The sequence below is a fragment of the Enoplosus armatus genome, chromosome 18 (assembly GCF_043641665.1).
Source record: "Enoplosus armatus isolate fEnoArm2 chromosome 18, fEnoArm2.hap1, whole genome shotgun sequence".
Lineage (NCBI taxonomy): Eukaryota > Metazoa > Chordata > Actinopteri > Centrarchiformes > Enoplosidae > Enoplosus > Enoplosus armatus.
Genome location: NC_092197.1, coordinates 14638529 through 14655834, shown reverse-complemented (window position 1 = coordinate 14655834; position 17306 = coordinate 14638529). Strand labels below are relative to the sequence as shown.

Below are 17306 nucleotides of genomic sequence, written 5' to 3'. Positions count from 1 at the left end.
ATGCATGCACACATAATGTAGCAGCATGAGTGGTCCCACTCTCTTTACCTGATATATATATATATATATATATATATATATATATATATATATATATATATATATATATATATATATATATATATATATATATATATATATATATATATATATTATATAAATTGCATGCTCTGAACTCCTGATGCCTCTATGATTATTCTACCTTTTAAAAAACATCCCTCCTACTGAAAGTACTTACCAAAACTACCTAAAAATCTAGGGAACAAAATACAACGATTAATTCCTTTAATTATCCCAAAAACAAGACACTCTTTCAGTCACTTTTGTGAGTTAAGTGAAGTAATTTCCATTTGTTTAAAAATATTTCCTTTCATGGTATGAATCAATATGACAGTAAACCACACATACTGCCATTTTTTCCCTGACTTCTCCAGAGCTGATGTACCCGTCACGGTCGGCTCTGATGCCAGCAGATGGATAGCAGGATACAATGCCAAAAATGCGGCCAAATATATTAAGCTGTCACGGCCTATAAATCATCATAGCTTTGTGTGTTCTCTGCCAACATGGCTGCCACGGAGCTGGTTTGTCATTCAAAGAATAGCTCCTAGTACCAAACATTGTCAACTGTACTGGTAACACACATGCACGCACACACACACACGCACGTAAGCGCGCATGGGCCTACAGTGATGAATAAACTCATACAGACATGACCGCTGTCTGAACCCTCTACTGTACATGTAAACTTTGGATGAACTTACCCACACTCTCAAACACACACAGTTGGGGCTTTCTTAACTTACTGTGACCGTTGTGGAAGTGCATCTTCTCCTCTTCAGGATCCTGCTTTGCTTTGCTGTAGCCACACCGCCTGAGAGGGAGGAGACACAAACACGTCAGGATCAATGTCATGCCACAGCACAGTGATGTGCACATGTGAAAGCACTGACTAGTGTTTTTGGTCAGTGCAGAAAACCTTATAATTACACTTGTATAAATGACACATACTAATGATTTACAGGGGGTAGGCAGTTCAGTTTCAGCTGGTCTATTTACAGTAGCATTGTTTAGCAATGGTTGTACATCATTTGTTTACCCCTTATGCATTTTATCTACTGTATATCTATACAAAGCAATAACAGTGACATTTACACTAAGAGAGAAGAATAAAGGGTAACAGACAGAAATCACAGTAAAGATACCACAAAATGGCCCTGCCCCAGAAAAGCAAATCCTGGTCAACAGAGGGCACAATCACACTTGGATCTAAGTGCAAGATAAGCTTTTTATTTCCTCATAGGATCTGCTAACGTACATTTCAAGGTGTTCAAAAGTATTGCTGAAAATGCTGAAACTACCAGCCTTTTAGACATTAGCAAAGGCCTGCAGTTTTCGAATAATGCCATTTTCCAAGAAAGCCCTCGTCAACAGATCAACTCTGACTTTTGGGAGAGGAGACAGCAGTCTTGCGCTTATTGATAAAGGACATAAACAAAATAAAGATTTTTGGTCAAGTCACCCAAAAGAAAAAGAAAATATAAGAGAAATTCTTTAAGTCACTGGCTTTTGTCTGCATCCGTATGATATTCATTCCTCTCATGGCCATGTGAGAAAGCATGTCTGTGTATCCCCTGATGCACAGACCATAACCTGTATTCATTTATGTGGATGTGTGTGTGTGTGTGTGTGTGCTCAAAGCTTCTCATGTCAATATTTAGACACGCAGCATGAAAGATGATCAGAGATCACAGATAACCCAGATTAAACAGGAGGATTGATTTTAAGCTTGATCCTATATGCAAACACACACACGAGGGCAAACATACGACACTGATAGAATTAAGTCATACACACTTGAATTAGTATATTTGTGAGGAAATTAATTAATTTACATAACTGCATTCAGTTTTCCTGATTTTTCGTTCTTGAAGACAAAAAGTGCAGGAACATATCGACAACACCCAAACACACACACACACACACACACACACACACACACACACACACACACACACACACACACGGGGGTCATGTCCAAGTCTTTCCCATCAAGGCTCTCTGTAGGACAGCCAGGCTTGGCTGGAGGGGTTTGGTATGGGCAGCTGGATAGTCTGGGGGAGGGGAGTCTGTGTGTGCGTGTGTGTTTTGTACATGTGCATTTGCCTGAGGGTGTTTAGTTTGCCGGATCTGTTGAGTCAAGGGGTTTGAGCACGCTCAATGCCCAGCCTGCCCTCCAACTTCCAGCATGTGTGTGTGTGTGTGTGTGTGTTAACCCATGCATACATGCATCAATGCGTATGTGCATGTGTCCACACATGTGTGCTGTGTATGCTGCGTGTGTAGTCTGGAGGGTCACGCAGGCGGGGGGAGGGGGGTACAGTGGCTGGAGGGGGTTGTGGTGCTTGTGTCCCAAATCCATCACCGGAAAATTTGGCATTCCTCCATTTCTCCTCCCCCACACTAAACCCGAGCGATCCTCGATCTTCATCCCTGTTCGGCTAAACCAAAACCCCCACTGTGTCTTCCTGATTTGCTTTTTAATCCTTGAACCACTGATCACCGCTGCCCCGACTGTTTCATACATCTGATCATTCTGCCAAACAACTACACGTTCACCTTATTCGTGAATAAGTAGTATTGAAGAAGGATGAACTGAAATGATGACCTAATATTTAAAGGGATGGAAAGTTCAATAAACGAAGGAGCAGTAAAATGTGTGTACATGTGGATGGAGCAAAAAGAATGAACAGATCAATGGCTAGATGAAAGTAAGATCAATAATGTAAATGCGTGAATGGAGAGATTGGTGGATGAACAGACCATCAGAATATAGATGTAAATCTGACTTCACACTCTGAGCCTTGTAAAAAAAAAAAAAAAGATACAAAGAGGGACTTTTATGAACACAAAATCATATGAAGACAAGAGGCTGAATGTCTTCTCAACAACAGCTGTTCCTGTATACTGTGTTTGCATTTGTATGTTGTGTGTGTGTGTGTGTGTGTGTGTGTGTGTGTGTGTGTGTGTGTGTGTGTGTGTGTGTGTGTGCATGTGTGATAACGATATCAGAAAATTGGTTGTACCAATTACAAGACAAGGTTAAGTGAAGGTTGTATGAGCCCGGAGGAATGCAGATACAACATTAATGTAGTGTCTAATGCACGGAGCACAGAGTGCTAAATGCTGATGTGTAACAGAACAAAGTTGTGTCACCAGACTTGAGGAGAATCAGCTGACTTCTATGCATCAACCCTAAAGCTACAACCTAAAAAGCAACCCTTAATCCTGACTTATTACAAAACTCAACCTCAAACCATGTATCTAATCCCATAATGCTGCTCAGCAATGCAGAAATATCTGGGTCAGAGATGAGATTTGGGGTTTGTCATTTTTGTTAGTCAGCAATGGGTCAGATGAGGACAAGGGGAAGGCCTCTGAATTAGCTTACATAAAATATGACCACATATACAGAGACGCACACGAACAAAATCACAACTGTTAAAAATACAAATAAAATTAAATCTCAGCAGCCTCTTCCTTCAGAAATTCATGGAATAGAATGGTTCCCGAATAAATGATGTCCTCTTTGTAAAATGCAGTTTGTCATTATTCCCTTGAAGCGAGTAATGTCAGTGAAGTTTACTCTCATCATCCAATCACATCACTTACTCCAAAAGATGAGAAGATGAGGGATGCCACTACAAACTCGCACAATTCCCACATCAGTCTTCCACAAATTCACATCATACAGGCAGTTCATGCTCTACCAGTTCAGTGTTACTGAATATTGATGCATTTCATTTAACAAACCAAAAAACACAACATACAACCCCTATAATGACACATATTTACTTTACTTTATGTCTGTATACCTTTAATGTGCTGCGGATATCCTATCCACAGGAGAAAGATGTGTGTGGGCGTTTAAGATGTACCTGCATGCGCTTACACCTGCAAACATATCACTAAATACATGCTTTCCTGTTTGTGTCTATGTTTCTTCAGGTGTGTATTTACGTCTTACCGTCCACTGAGCAGGAATCCAGCGACTACTGCCAGTAGGACCAGAGCCAACGTGATGGCCACCGCTACTATCAAAGCCTGAGTGCGCTCACTGGTAGCAGTTACTGCCGAACAAAAGAGATGGGATTAGACACACACACACATAAAAAACACACCTGGCATCTGTTGTTCATGCAGCCTCCAAAAGCAGGTGGGAGTCACGCACAAGTTGAACTTTTATTGTACCGTCATGCTCTCTCTCTGGTGTACTCACAGTAAGGGCTGGTCTGGAATTCAAAACGTCGGCTGAATGCGCCATAGCCTGCTGAGGTCCTGGCTCGCACCTGTAATGCATCACATCCCAATATATCACATCATATATTCACATATATTCATGTGTTACACATGACTTCTTCGCAGTTGCATATTGACCTCTTCACATCTCAGACTACACTGAAGTGCCTTTTGGAATTCCTACATATTTGTATATTTTATTTTTTTCACATTATTATTTATCAGATTGTTTAGATTTTTTCTAACCTGGAAGATGTAGACTGAAGAGGGCTTCAGGCTTTCCACCACCATCTCAGTCTCCTTGGATTTTATAATAGTGTAACTGGAGTCCTGCTCCTGCAGTAGGAGAAAGGGAGAAGGGGTTATTGTAATTCATTCACCTGCTTTACATACATTTAGTAGCCTTGATGATTATTTGTTGTTGCAGTAATTATTCTGCCAGAGGTTGTACGTGTGTCTTCTTGCCTGTACTTTTTTCTTCTGGACATTTTTATGGCTCAGCTACCTGTTGTATATGTGTGAGTGCGAGTGTGTGCAAGTGCATGTGTGTGAGGATCACTTTCCCCAACTGTAATCACATCAGGTTTAACCAAAGCTAAATGCCCCCTCCATTAGCCAGAAGCCATTAGCTAACCACTGACCACAAACCCTGCTCCGCTCTCCTGTATACCTTTATTCTGACCTTCCCAGGAAAGACGACATCAGAGGATGAAAGAGAGAAAAGAGGAAGGGCACAGGAACAATGATCTGAATAGAAGCATCAAATTGCTGTCTCTACCAAAGTCCAACACGCACACACGCACACGCACACACACACACACACACACACACACACACACACACACACACACACAGCTACAGTGCTGTCACATGAAAGAGTCTTCTTGAGATAAAGGTTTTCTAAGAGGACCTGATCAAACTGAATGTATATACAGCTGTATTGCTGAAGGCCAATTAGAACAATGTTGGTCTTTGAGTTTCAGCAAATATAGCACATCAGGTATGTGGAGCACAGGGCAGTGAAACTAGCTCAATGCAATGATGTCATGCATTCGGGTGAACATGGTGTTGACAAAATAAACACAACACTTTAAATTTCAAAAGGAGTCAAAAGGTACTCAGAGGCAGGTAGTCCAATGCCAGTGAACAGAGACATGCCTTCATACAGTATGAGGAAGCAAAAAAAAGAACAATTTGTATCTTCTTTTTTTTTACCTTTTCAAAATACTTGATCTCGTACTCCAGGATGATGCCGTTGGGGCGATCAGGCTCTGCCCAAGAAAGGCCGATGCTGCTCTTCCCTGTATGACCTTTTCTGACCACACTCACTGGGGAGGGTGCTGCACAGACGCACAAACACACACACACACACACACACAAACACACAGAGATATAAAGACATAGTACATTTTCAAGCACATTCATTTGCTTGAGTAGTAAAAATCTCTTTAATTCCAGTATTTAACATGACTGAGATAACATGGTGATAAACAGTGAAAGTTGTACAATCTGTTGGGTATCAGCATCTATAAGACTGTCCTCTTTCCATGAGACCTCATCCTTTGATGTTTACATGCGCAGAGCTAATTGTAATCCTTGCTGTGATTGTTGTACGTTATGAAATATTAAACTGAAGAAGAAACATCAAAGAACAAAAATCACAAAAAAAAGGCCAAAAATGATTTTAAACGTGGTGAAAAAGGGAGGGGGGTTACCCTATTAGCATTTACACAGTAATGTACATCTGTCTTTGTTGTTGTGTTATTTCTGACATGCTGGGTGAAGGATTTCTTTATTTATCTTCATTATTTCCTATTTCTTGTTTGGAATTCAAGTTTGTTAGTTACCAAAGTTCCTCTGAGGTTATCCCATTGAGCTTTTACTCAACCGCCGAGATTATTTTCTGGTTCCAAAGCAGCTCTGCCTCGGAAAAAAAATGTTTGCAGTCTGGCAACAAGGGGCACCTGTGCCTAATTAAATATCCCTTTGTATCTTGCTATTCAGTAGAAGCTGGCAGAGGAGTCTATGAAGGCATCTAGACATCTAGCACACAGCTCTTAGTGTACCAAATATGGCAGTCTGCACAGGACACAACACACATCCATAATAGTTCATGTAGTAACAGCGTGGAAAGTCTACAAGTGATATAAAGATTTTAGATATTTAGTACACAAGCAAGTTTTACAACTTTCTTAATTTACTGTAGTGTGGTTATACATATTAAAACCTGGAAGAACAACCGGAGTACTGGTTGTTTTAATGTCCCCCTTCAAATTGCAATATGATCACAGGACAACACTTTCTTTGGTCTTACGTTTTTTTTCTTTTGGTTTGTTTTTGGCTCTTTGCAAAGTTTCCATTTCCCTTAAAGTTTTCTGTTGTGATTTATTCTATACATTCTGAAGTGAAGTGAGTGTGAGTTTGCATCAATTATCGAGCAGTCCTGTTGTAACCTGAACTGTTGGCCCATCTCTCAGAGGGACAGTTGGAGAGTCTCTGACACATAAAGAGCTTTTCACCAGGCAAAATGCTCCCTCAGGCAACATCCTGATAGTGTGTGTGTGTGTGTGTGTGTGTGTAAGCTTCTACTGCAAATGCTAAACACCGTTTAGGTTTCAATAGCCTCAGCAGAACTCCTAAGGGGATTCATCATCGCTACAAACACAGTAACTGTATCCTGAGTGGATGGTCGCACAGAAGTGTTATCTGCAACATCTTAAAAGCCTGAAACCAGAAACCGAATCACACACACACACTCAATGCTTGAATGGTATAAATGCTGGGATGCGATGATTAGAGAGAGGGCGTCTTTTCCCAGCAGCTTACTGGGTAACAATACACCAAAATCTAAGTTTAAATCCTCCAGAAATGGATGCAGTTGGCCATGCTATATTTAATCAAAAGTTTTGAATAGAGGGTGTCATGTGAGGGTTTACAGATTGTAAAGCCCTCTGGTATACAAACTTATTATTTTGGATTGTATAAATGAACTCGATGTGACATTCCACACACAAAATATATATAAATTTGAACTAGGGCTGCGGCTACTTGTTTTTTTGTAATTGATTCATCTGTCAAATGTTTTTCCAATAAATAAAAGGAACATATTGAAAAAAACATCCATTAAAATGTTCCAGAGCTTAAGCTGATATCTTCAAATTGCTTGTTTTGTCTGATGCACAGACCAAAAGCCCAATGTATTCCCTTTATAGTGACAAAAAAACTGAGAAGATCAGCAAAATCTCATATTTGAGAAGCTGGAAAATTACAGGTTGCTAATGTCTGAAGCTCCTTTCTTGTAATTCACTGTTACTGTGCTGTTTTCTGTGCATTTAACGCATACGAAATTCTGTTTATATTTCAAGCACATTTACAAGCAACAAATCGCCGACCGATCTAATCATCAGATATTTTTCTGCCTGTTCCTTCTCAGCCCAAACATTCCCTTTTCACCAAATACCAAAACAGCACAGACCCACAATGTCCATATATCACACCCGAACAGCATTTTGGTCAACAGAAGCCCCTCTCTGCACAATGTGACACCTTTCAGTGCCACGACTCGGCAACTGTGCCTTAACAAACAAGTCTGACATAACTGAGAAATGCCAGTGCAGAGAGAGAATGGATGATGGAAGAGAGGGAAGGGGTGCTAATGGAGGAGGAGGAAGAGGGGATGGAAGACGTGCAAGTGGGCTGACAAGTATTCACGAAAGTGAGAGATGAAATATGAGAGAGAGACATCGAGGGGGATACATGGTGAAAGAGTGTAGACAGGGCCCCAGCAACACTTCCATTTTAGCAACAGGGAAGTCAGTGGAATCACACTTCCAGGGTTTAAACACTTCCTGTGCGTGTTACATCTGCTAATGAGCACCCACAGCACAGCAAAGCAGAACACAAATGAACTCCTGGTGTTTTGCCATAATTAAATAACCCTGTGATGCTATTTTCTGTTTTTCCATCAATCTGAAGCTGTGTAGGCTAGGAAAGGTTGTGAAAGCTTATTCAGTGGACAAGTGCAGCCCTCCAGTGTAACAGCTCTGGCCCTCAGATAGGAGCGATGTTGTCACGGTGCAGAACATAAGCCTCTCAGGCCGCTATCTGTCTGAGGCATCACCAAAAATCAATACGGACCTTCAACAATCTGGTTTATTATCCTTTAACTACCCCCAGAGAATGACAGACGAGAAAGATCCAGAGAGTGAAAGGAAGATAAGAGAGAGAGAGAGAGAGAGAGAGAGAGATGGCTTTCTTAAGGTTGTAAAGTACCAACGCTGCTCTCATCTTTTTTGCTTGCAACTTAATCTCCCGCCTACCTGCTCGATCTCATGCCACTCCTATATTGCTTCTGAGTGAGGACGATGTGCCATATTTTCTTTCTCTCTTTTTACATTTCATGAATGTCTGAGTGGTTAAAATGTTCAGGTTCCAGAACCATGATGTGTCAACAGTCCTGAATCAGGGCTATTGGCATCAAACTATAAGATGCCCCCTAACCCAAAAATTAAGCCGCTGTACTTCCTGCCTTCATGTGTGCCATGGCCATCTTTCTAACCCACTCTCAATTCCCATATCCTCTCTCTGCTCTGATCCACCATATGTCCCGTCTGTCTTCTTTAACCCCTTCCACTACGCCGCTGTTTGGGAGCAAAAAGGCTTAAAAATTAAATAACCAAATTAAAATGGCTGCAGCTCATGAACCACACTGACTACATGCATAAATAAAAGGTCTTGCCAGAAAAGAAACGTCCTACAGTCTGGTGAAAGTGTCAGAAACACTCTAGGTGATACAGAAACTACAGAGGAGCAGGCCTTTGAAGTCAGTGGTAATTGAAAAATGTTGTCACCTTAAATCAAAAAATGTAATACATAAAGTACTGATTTATACCTGTCTCACATTTGAAGAAGATAGCACAAAAATGTGACAATCCTACAGTGTTTTGTCATGAAAGGTTCAGACGGCTGTCCAAAAAGCCTTTGGGGACTCTAAATGAACACATGGTAACCAAATGTTAATCTGAATCACTAAAAGTGTTTTTTCCCCCCCTTTACATTTTGATATAGATTCACCAATTAGAAATATAATTTTGCAGTTCCCAACTTTTCAGTTAGTTTTTGGTATCACCTCCATTTCCACAGACCATTTATACCAATGTGCAAAACCGTGTGATAACCAGCATCAATGCGAAAGTAAAATCCTGCATTCAGTTTTGGTGACTCGGTCATAAAATCCATCAGTGTTGCAAGTCCTGGTTCACAGCGGTCAAAACGATTTTTGAAATCTCTGGTGCAAACCACATTCAAAATAAATTTAAACGGATGCTTTTTTGTAAACATGAGATCTTTCAGATTACGGCAATGTGTCCATGTTTACTGAAGTAGTGTAGCTGGGCGAGAAAGGGAGAGCGGGGCCAACTAGGAGCTCCAAGTTCAATTCATTTCAGTTTCAGTGCAAACACTCCAGCGACCCCTCTACTTCTAAGAATAAAACTAAAGTAAGACACATGGGCAGAGCACCAGGCTGTGAATTATTTTTTACCACCCACAAGGTAATGTATCACGATTCATTTGATTAATAGCCAACAACAGCAAAAAAAATGTATGGGAGCATTTACTGTGCAGTTACCATGCAGACCTCCCATGCTGTGAACAACATGGAAAACAAATGGCCAGAAATAAAGACAAAATAGAGCAAAGCAACCAAAGAAACCCATTTAATGCATCAAGCACAGCTAACAAAAGAATAGTCTGTGATTATTGACGATTAAAGGCCAATTAGATTTCAAAACTTTGTTTTTATGATTTGGATTCATGAAGGACATTTCCTCCTTATGTAGAATGGACTGTATATTGATTACTGCTGCTCAAGCTTTAAGTTTTATTCACAAGGCATGAACAAATATCTAAAATACAGATGTTTGGAAACGCCATTAGGCTGCAGGGATAGTTCTGTGGTCTGGTGATATTGTTCTTTTTTTAATTAATTTCTTCAAATTAATAGTGGTTGTTCACCCGCTACCTTATCAAAAACGATGTATTGGTGTGAAAGGGAACATCAAAGCAGTGCAAAATGTATGACTTGAATTTTTAAAATTGTTAAGCTGCACCAGACCTCTTGACTGTTTTTGAATGAATGCGAGCAGTTCATGTCCACCCTCTCTTTTTTCAATCTTTCATCGCTCTTTCCCCCCTTTCCCTCCTTTTATTTCCCTTTTTCTGCAATCTCACCTTTTCTTCTCTTATCACAACCGCCCCATCATTTCTCTTCCACAGCTTGTCCCCTCTACCTCCACCTCCGCCCTGTTGTTCTGTCCTTCCGTTTCCTCCTTCCCTCCTGCCTTTCACCTCTCCTCCTCACGAGTACCAACACTTTATTATTCAGCAGGGCTTCACAGGGACACTGTGAAATCACCTATTTCATGGATCCCTTATCGAGTGTGACACTTCCCACACATCAAACGGCAGATCCTCTGACTCTTTTTCTCTGTCTCTGTCAGTCTGAGTCGCTCCCGTCTCTCAGTACTGTTGTCTCGGTATCTTGTTTTTGCCTTTTTAACCCTCACGAGCAGAAGCGCAGTCAAAACACACAAGCACAACACCAAACCACAGATGTTTACAATGCTGATCAAAGTCCTCATTGGGTAATTACATCTGTGATACAGAGGCGAGGCAGGATCAGAGTAAGCTAAAGTGTTCATTACAATTTTTGCTTCAGGGTTATTGTTAAAATTATTGCTCTGATGACTTTGGGACATCCCTTGACACAAAGACCTCCAGTGGTTGAAGTGCTAACCTTGCTGCAAGGATGGAGAAATGTACTCAGGGTGTGTGCACCATGACATCACTGTCTGGGTGTGGTTAAAGGTGTAGCAGATGGCAACATCCCTCAATGATGCTGGATGTGGTCAGTTAATTAATGTCCTTCAGCTTGGTATTATGGGACTATTTACTCACATTAACGGCTGTGGTGAGGGGTGTCACATGGAGGAGTAACACAACACAACAAGATGAGAGAAACAGTTGAACTGATGAGGATTAACAAAGGTAAGAGATTTGCAGTCTTGCAGATGTAATTCCTTGGTGGTGAACTATTTTTACCGCATTTACTTGGCAAAATATGGTATTTAGCGTTTACTGTAAATTGACAGTTCAGCTGAACACTTTTAGCATTTGCATGCGAGCACACAGATGTGCTGCACAGATGTTTTCCAGAAGTCTGGAACAGCTAAACATCACTATTTGTACAGCTGTTCAAAATCTGTCCATCTTCCAATGCTTCCAGTTTATTATCGTGTAAATGTTTCTGTGTTTATTGATGCTTATATATAATATAGGTGCTGGGAATTACAGTCCATATTGACCATTTCCCATTCTTTTATTTATTTACTTTTATGCATTTTCTTGTTTTTATTTTAATCATTTGTCATTCAAGTTTAATCTTACATCTGTATATATATATATTAGTTTATCAATCACCTGTAAAGCACTTTAAACTGCACTAACCTACATGAAAGGTGCTGCGTAAATCGAGTTTGATTTATTCATTTGATGTATTGATGGCTGTAAACTTCTTTAGACTTTATTGTATTTCCATATTCAAGCAAGTATATTGATCTGACAAAAAAGCACGTCTGTACCACGTCCATGCCAAAGAGCAGCACATTTTATCTGTCTGTGGCTCTGCCAGCCATGTGTAATCTAATGTAATCCCTAATCTCCATTTGGTCCAGTGACTGGCTAACTTTAATCCAGCTACAACTCCAATAAACTGAATGTGACTCTGTAGTCTGGCGTAATCCACTCAGTCTGCTGACAGCTACAGTGACAACACAGTTAGAGGGCCGTCAATACTCTCGACTGTCAGACAAGCCGTCTGTCTCTCTCTCTCTACCACGCATACACATGCTGTATCCATCCTACTACTCCTACTACTACTACTTCCTACTATTACTGCCAATGAGCAATCTGTCCAACAAACAGGACCAATCACACTCCTTCAAAATCTTTTTTTTTTCTCTAGCCGTCCCTACAGTTGGAAGCCTTGGGAAGGAGAGCATTAACCTCATATTTTTCTCATTTCATTACACCGCGTGCTACCCATTTCATTACAAGCAAATAAAATAAACGACACAAGCACATACCTCTGTAAACATAAAAATGGCTTCCCAAAGCAGACATGAATTTTAATCTCCTTAAAAGGAAATCCAACAAAGCTTCCAATATTTACAGCTGTGGGGAGCAGTTGGATTTTTTCATTGTCCAATATTAAGAGTGGTCTTTTATGTTTGGCCACTGTGCTTCACTTTAGTATTGTTGGTTTAGGGCCTTGCTCAAACATATTTTATAGTTACACAGATTTCCTAAAGTGCTCTGGCATCGCACGTAATGAAATACTCCCAGCAGCTACAAGTGGAAAACATTACACCAGCTGAAGTTTTCTTTTGTGCTCAGAGTTGATCAATAATACCACTCCCCAGCCTTAAATTAACATGGAAAATTGCGCGTCATCAGCCTGATTCATCATTGTTGATAGGCATGCAGAATAACACCTGCTACCACACAAGACCTCATACACAAACAATCAGCAAATGAAGAGCTTTCATTATGCCACAGATCCCTGCAAATCTTGTTGATGAAATGCACTGCCTAATTGAGGGGACCAAGCTGCTTTTTCAATGACAAATCTGGATGCAAAGGCAAAAAACAAAATAGGCTTTCCACTGTGCAATGTTCCCTCATTCACAGCAGGGATGGTGCACAAGGGAAAATTAAGACGACGACAGATTTGTTGGAAAAATACTGTGATAATTTGATCATCTGGTGTCTTTGTCATCAAACCGAGATATTCACGCCAGGAATCCGACGCACAGGTTGGTCTGGGGTAGTCTCAATGGGGGGGGGGGGGTAATAAAAAGAGCCATGACAAAATGGTGATGACTTTTGTTGGGAAATTCAGAGCAAGTTTGAATACTGGGGGGGGGGGGGGCAACTGTGGTGCTGATTGGAGAACTCATGGCGAGACTGTGATTGTCAAAAAAAAAGCAAGTATTGACAGTTGTGACAGATCGGGCGCAACATACCTGCCTGATTGGTTGTCACATTAAGTGACACATACTGCTTCGCATGGTCTTTGGCCAGCTCTGACACCCCGTTGACAGCCTCCAGCAGGAAGCTGTAGTTGGTGTGTGACTGCAGGTCGGCCACCATCACAGACGTGTTAGACAGGCTGACGCGGCGTGGCAAGAAGCGAACGTTGGGGCCACATTCTTCCAAGCCCCTTCCATCTGGCAAGACCCGTCGGCACAGGATGTTGTAGCGCACATCCTTCCTGCCGCCTGTTTCCATGGGAATGGACCACTCCAGGAAGACGCTGGTCTCGTTGACATTGGAGATGGCGTTACGAGGAGCAGAGGGAGGGCCTGAGAGAGATGGAAAGAGGTTAGAATAAAAACTCATACATCCAGTAATATCATACAACAGCATCTTGATTGACAAAATTTGATCTCATCGCAGCAACATGACATGAGTAAAAGCACATTGGCAAAAACTCTGAGCAGTACATAAACATGAGCAGTAAAATCAGAAGTAAGCATGTGCAAATATAAAAAGGTGTTATATTCTCACGTGTGCAGGCCATATTGGGAGGGTCAGAGTCAATCTTATAGTATCCATCCTCACAACTGCAAGCAGTGGCTCCCGTCTGCCTGGCGACACTGTGGGGTGGACACTTACTGCAGGCCAAAGACTCCAGCAGCGAACGGTAAAACCCCACTTTGCAGACTGAAAGACGAGGCGGGGGGAGGCGGACGCCGTGGGGTGTTTGGGATTGGATAAAGAAGAGATGAGATGATAAGAGTAGACGTACAAATAGGAAAGGGAAGGGGGTCATGGGGAGAGAGGTAAAAAAAATAATAAAAGTGGGAGAGAAAAAAAAAGCAGGACAGCAGTTAGTTGCTTTGAAAAAAAAAAAAAAAAGAGGTCAGCATCAAAACAGCAGAAACATTTCGCTAGTGTTTTGAGGTTCCTCATCAGAGAAACCACTGCAGTTGCAGAGCTGACATTAAAAGAAGCATTTGTCACCTAGTTTTTGTTGTCAAATTTGTACTTTTTCTTTGTTCCTTTAGAAGCCTGATTTGTTCTGATATTCCTCCTCCAGGGATTATTTCTTTTATCCAACCTGTGCAACCCTGCTCTCTTCGTCACATTTTATTATCTTAAACAAAAAAGCCTTCTTTTTTCTCCTATTGCGGGGCTTCCCTTCTTATTCCTAGTCAGCCTTCAGTTCAGTCATTTGTGACCAGCACCTGATTAAGAATTTGCACTTGCATCTGCTGCACAATACTGTACCCACCCAGCCCCATGTACGAAAACATATACAAACAAACAAAACAAGCACGGAAACAAGACATAATCTCTCTTCCTCCCACACAAACACACACTCAGACACTTGATCTAAGCGAGGCAGCTAGACAGCAGGGTGACACACTCGAATGTTAACACCCAAGAATGCATCAACAACCTCTGTCGCCATGGCTGCGCCCCCAAGCCAACCAATCACTGGCTTATCACGCCATCATTTTCTTCCTGATTTTGCTGTTGCACGCAGACAGATGCAATAGGGAATGCAATACTTCATAGATTACACAATATCTATGGACAGAGTAGTCAATGACAATTTTCTGTTTCATTTATTGTTGGATCGGAGAGGGGAGCAGAGGTGAGGATACCAGAGAGAGAGATGTTTCATCTGTGTGTGTCCTCTGAGGTCTTGAAGGTTAAAAGCTGTTGTTTTCACCCATTGTTTCTTAATGTGGCTGTAACTGTGATTAAGAACTATGTAATTAAAACTTCAGGTAAGAGGACAGGAAGATAAAGAATAGGAGAGGGAAAAATATGGGAAGGTAAAAAGGAAGTAAGATGGGAAAGGCGAATGATCGCACCAGAGGATAGGAGGAGGAAAGCCAAGTTTACGAGGGGAAATGGGGAGAGAAAAGAGGAGAGAGGATGAGACAAAGGAGGAGTGGTGGAGGGGAAGATTTGCTAGTGTGTGAGTGTGTGTGTGTGTGTGTGTGTGTTTGTGTGTTTCAGGCATTAGGCGGCAGTGGCTCTGATTCCCCTTGACGGAACCTTGGTCCATTGTCATGGAACATTAGGCCTGAAAAATTCTCCCTCTGCCCTGGATCGCTCTGTGTCTCACCTCTGCTTCACACACACACACACAGAGACCCCCACACACGCACATATCTTTGTAGCATTGTAAGGACACCAGACAAGAACATGCATTCTGGGTACCACCGGTTGTGCAGCACTGAAACAACACACAGTATCCTGGAGCACACACACACACACACACACACGAAGCCTTTCATGAAATGTGTTTGGCATGTAGGATGCCACACATACCCTAATTATGAGTAGAGGCTCAAGACATTGCTTTTGAGGCATTCATGAAGCTGGCCTAGTTTCGAATGAGCAGATAGTAATACATGATGTTAATTCATGCTCAACAGAGCACAGACAATAATGTATGCCTTTAGGGTTCATTTTATTCAGATGTGAGTTGCTGTCCTTACAGTTTTTGTCTTTTGCTTTGTTAAAAGGGATAAATGCAGAGAAAAATGGGCCCATACCTGCTGTATTGATTGTTAATTACTTACTAAATGTATGTTTTGTATTGCATTTCCATTTACTTCATTTTACTCTGATGCAGCTATAATGATGTACAACCTCATCACCTTCTACATATGTGTGTGTGAGAGAGAGAGAGAGAGAGAGAGAGAGAGAGAGAGAGAGAGAGAGAGAGAGAGAGAGAGAGAGAGAGAGAGGAGGAATGCAGCATTCAGGGCAGTAGGACATACCTGATCCTTTGTCTGCTTCAGCCCGTTGCCACACACAATCACACACACACATTTATGGTTGCATCCAGATTTATTGCCATAGTCTGGTGTCTAGCTCACCTTCACTTCATGCTCCAATCCCCCATGGCCAAATCAATAAAAATGGGGTGGCAGCTCATTTCACATATACAGACACACATGCGAAGGGGAGTAGAGTGAAGGGGAGTAAGAAGCAGCAACAAAAAGTACAGATGAATAAAAACCCCATTGAGCATATTAGCGATTTGAGATGGTATGTTCAGATATTATGCCAGTGTAACTACGATTATTTTTATTTATTTATTTATTTATTTTCTATTTTTGGTGCCAAGCTCTCACCTCCTAGTGTGTCTGTTCTGCACTCCCCAAAGATCACCTGTCAATCAAACAGTATGCTGTGGGCACAGTGTGGTACTACGATGGCTCCTTACTCGCATTTCCTGATCGAGTTTTGAGGTTTTTTTTTTGTCTGTTGGCTATAGTGGCTTTAAGCTGTCACTGCTGAGGATAACTACATCGTTTTTCTATTTATTCCACACACACCTGGGACATTTATCAGAAAATGTTCACTACACGATCCCAGATTTTTCTGGGGAAAGAGTTGCAAGACTCTCAGTCGATGGAATAGCAAAAATAGAAACTTTACTTTTATATAAAAATAAAACTGCATTTGTTTGCTAAAAAAATGTTACATACAGGTAATGGTGTCAAAGATTGCATGACTTGTTTTGATTAAATTAAAATAACACATTTCTTTCCCCTGGAAATTGCAAATGATTATGAGAACGACATAAACATTTGCAATTAAAATGTGCAAATTGGTGTGAAAAAAAAATCCATTGCGTGCCACTTTAATGAAAGTCAATTCCAGTTGACTAATAAGAACCAACAGTGTAGATGTTAAGGTATTTATTATCATTAATTCTAGCTCATTTCCATTTAGGGTAAATAGATTATCCATGCTCTACAGGAAAAGTGAACACATAACATGTGTGGAAATTAACTAAAAGCATGTATTGTTAGACTTGACATGACAGCAAATGACTACATAGTTATATCATGCTCCATTTTTGACTGTTCTCGCTTAATTATGTGTCAAAGGATTTATCACACGCAGGCGAAAGGGGG

The 17306-nt window shown here is 41.1% G+C and overlaps 1 protein-coding gene across 1 annotated transcript in view; it reads right to left on the bottom strand.

Moving 5' to 3' along the window:
• LOC139300941 (ephrin type-A receptor 5) overlaps nt 1–17306 on the bottom strand; it is a 55661-nt gene that overhangs the window by 13247 nt on the left and 25108 nt on the right. The window contains exons 4-10 of the mRNA XM_070924151.1: nt 13927–14082; nt 13383–13721; nt 5515–5639; nt 4546–4635; nt 4280–4349; nt 4028–4130; nt 807–874 (exon numbers count right to left, since the gene is read on the bottom strand). Coding sequence (XP_070780252.1) covers nt 807–874; nt 4028–4130; nt 4280–4349; nt 4546–4635; nt 5515–5639; nt 13383–13721; nt 13927–14082 — 951 coding nt within the window. The remainder of the gene's footprint in view (nt 1–806; nt 875–4027; nt 4131–4279; nt 4350–4545; nt 4636–5514; nt 5640–13382; nt 13722–13926; nt 14083–17306) is intronic.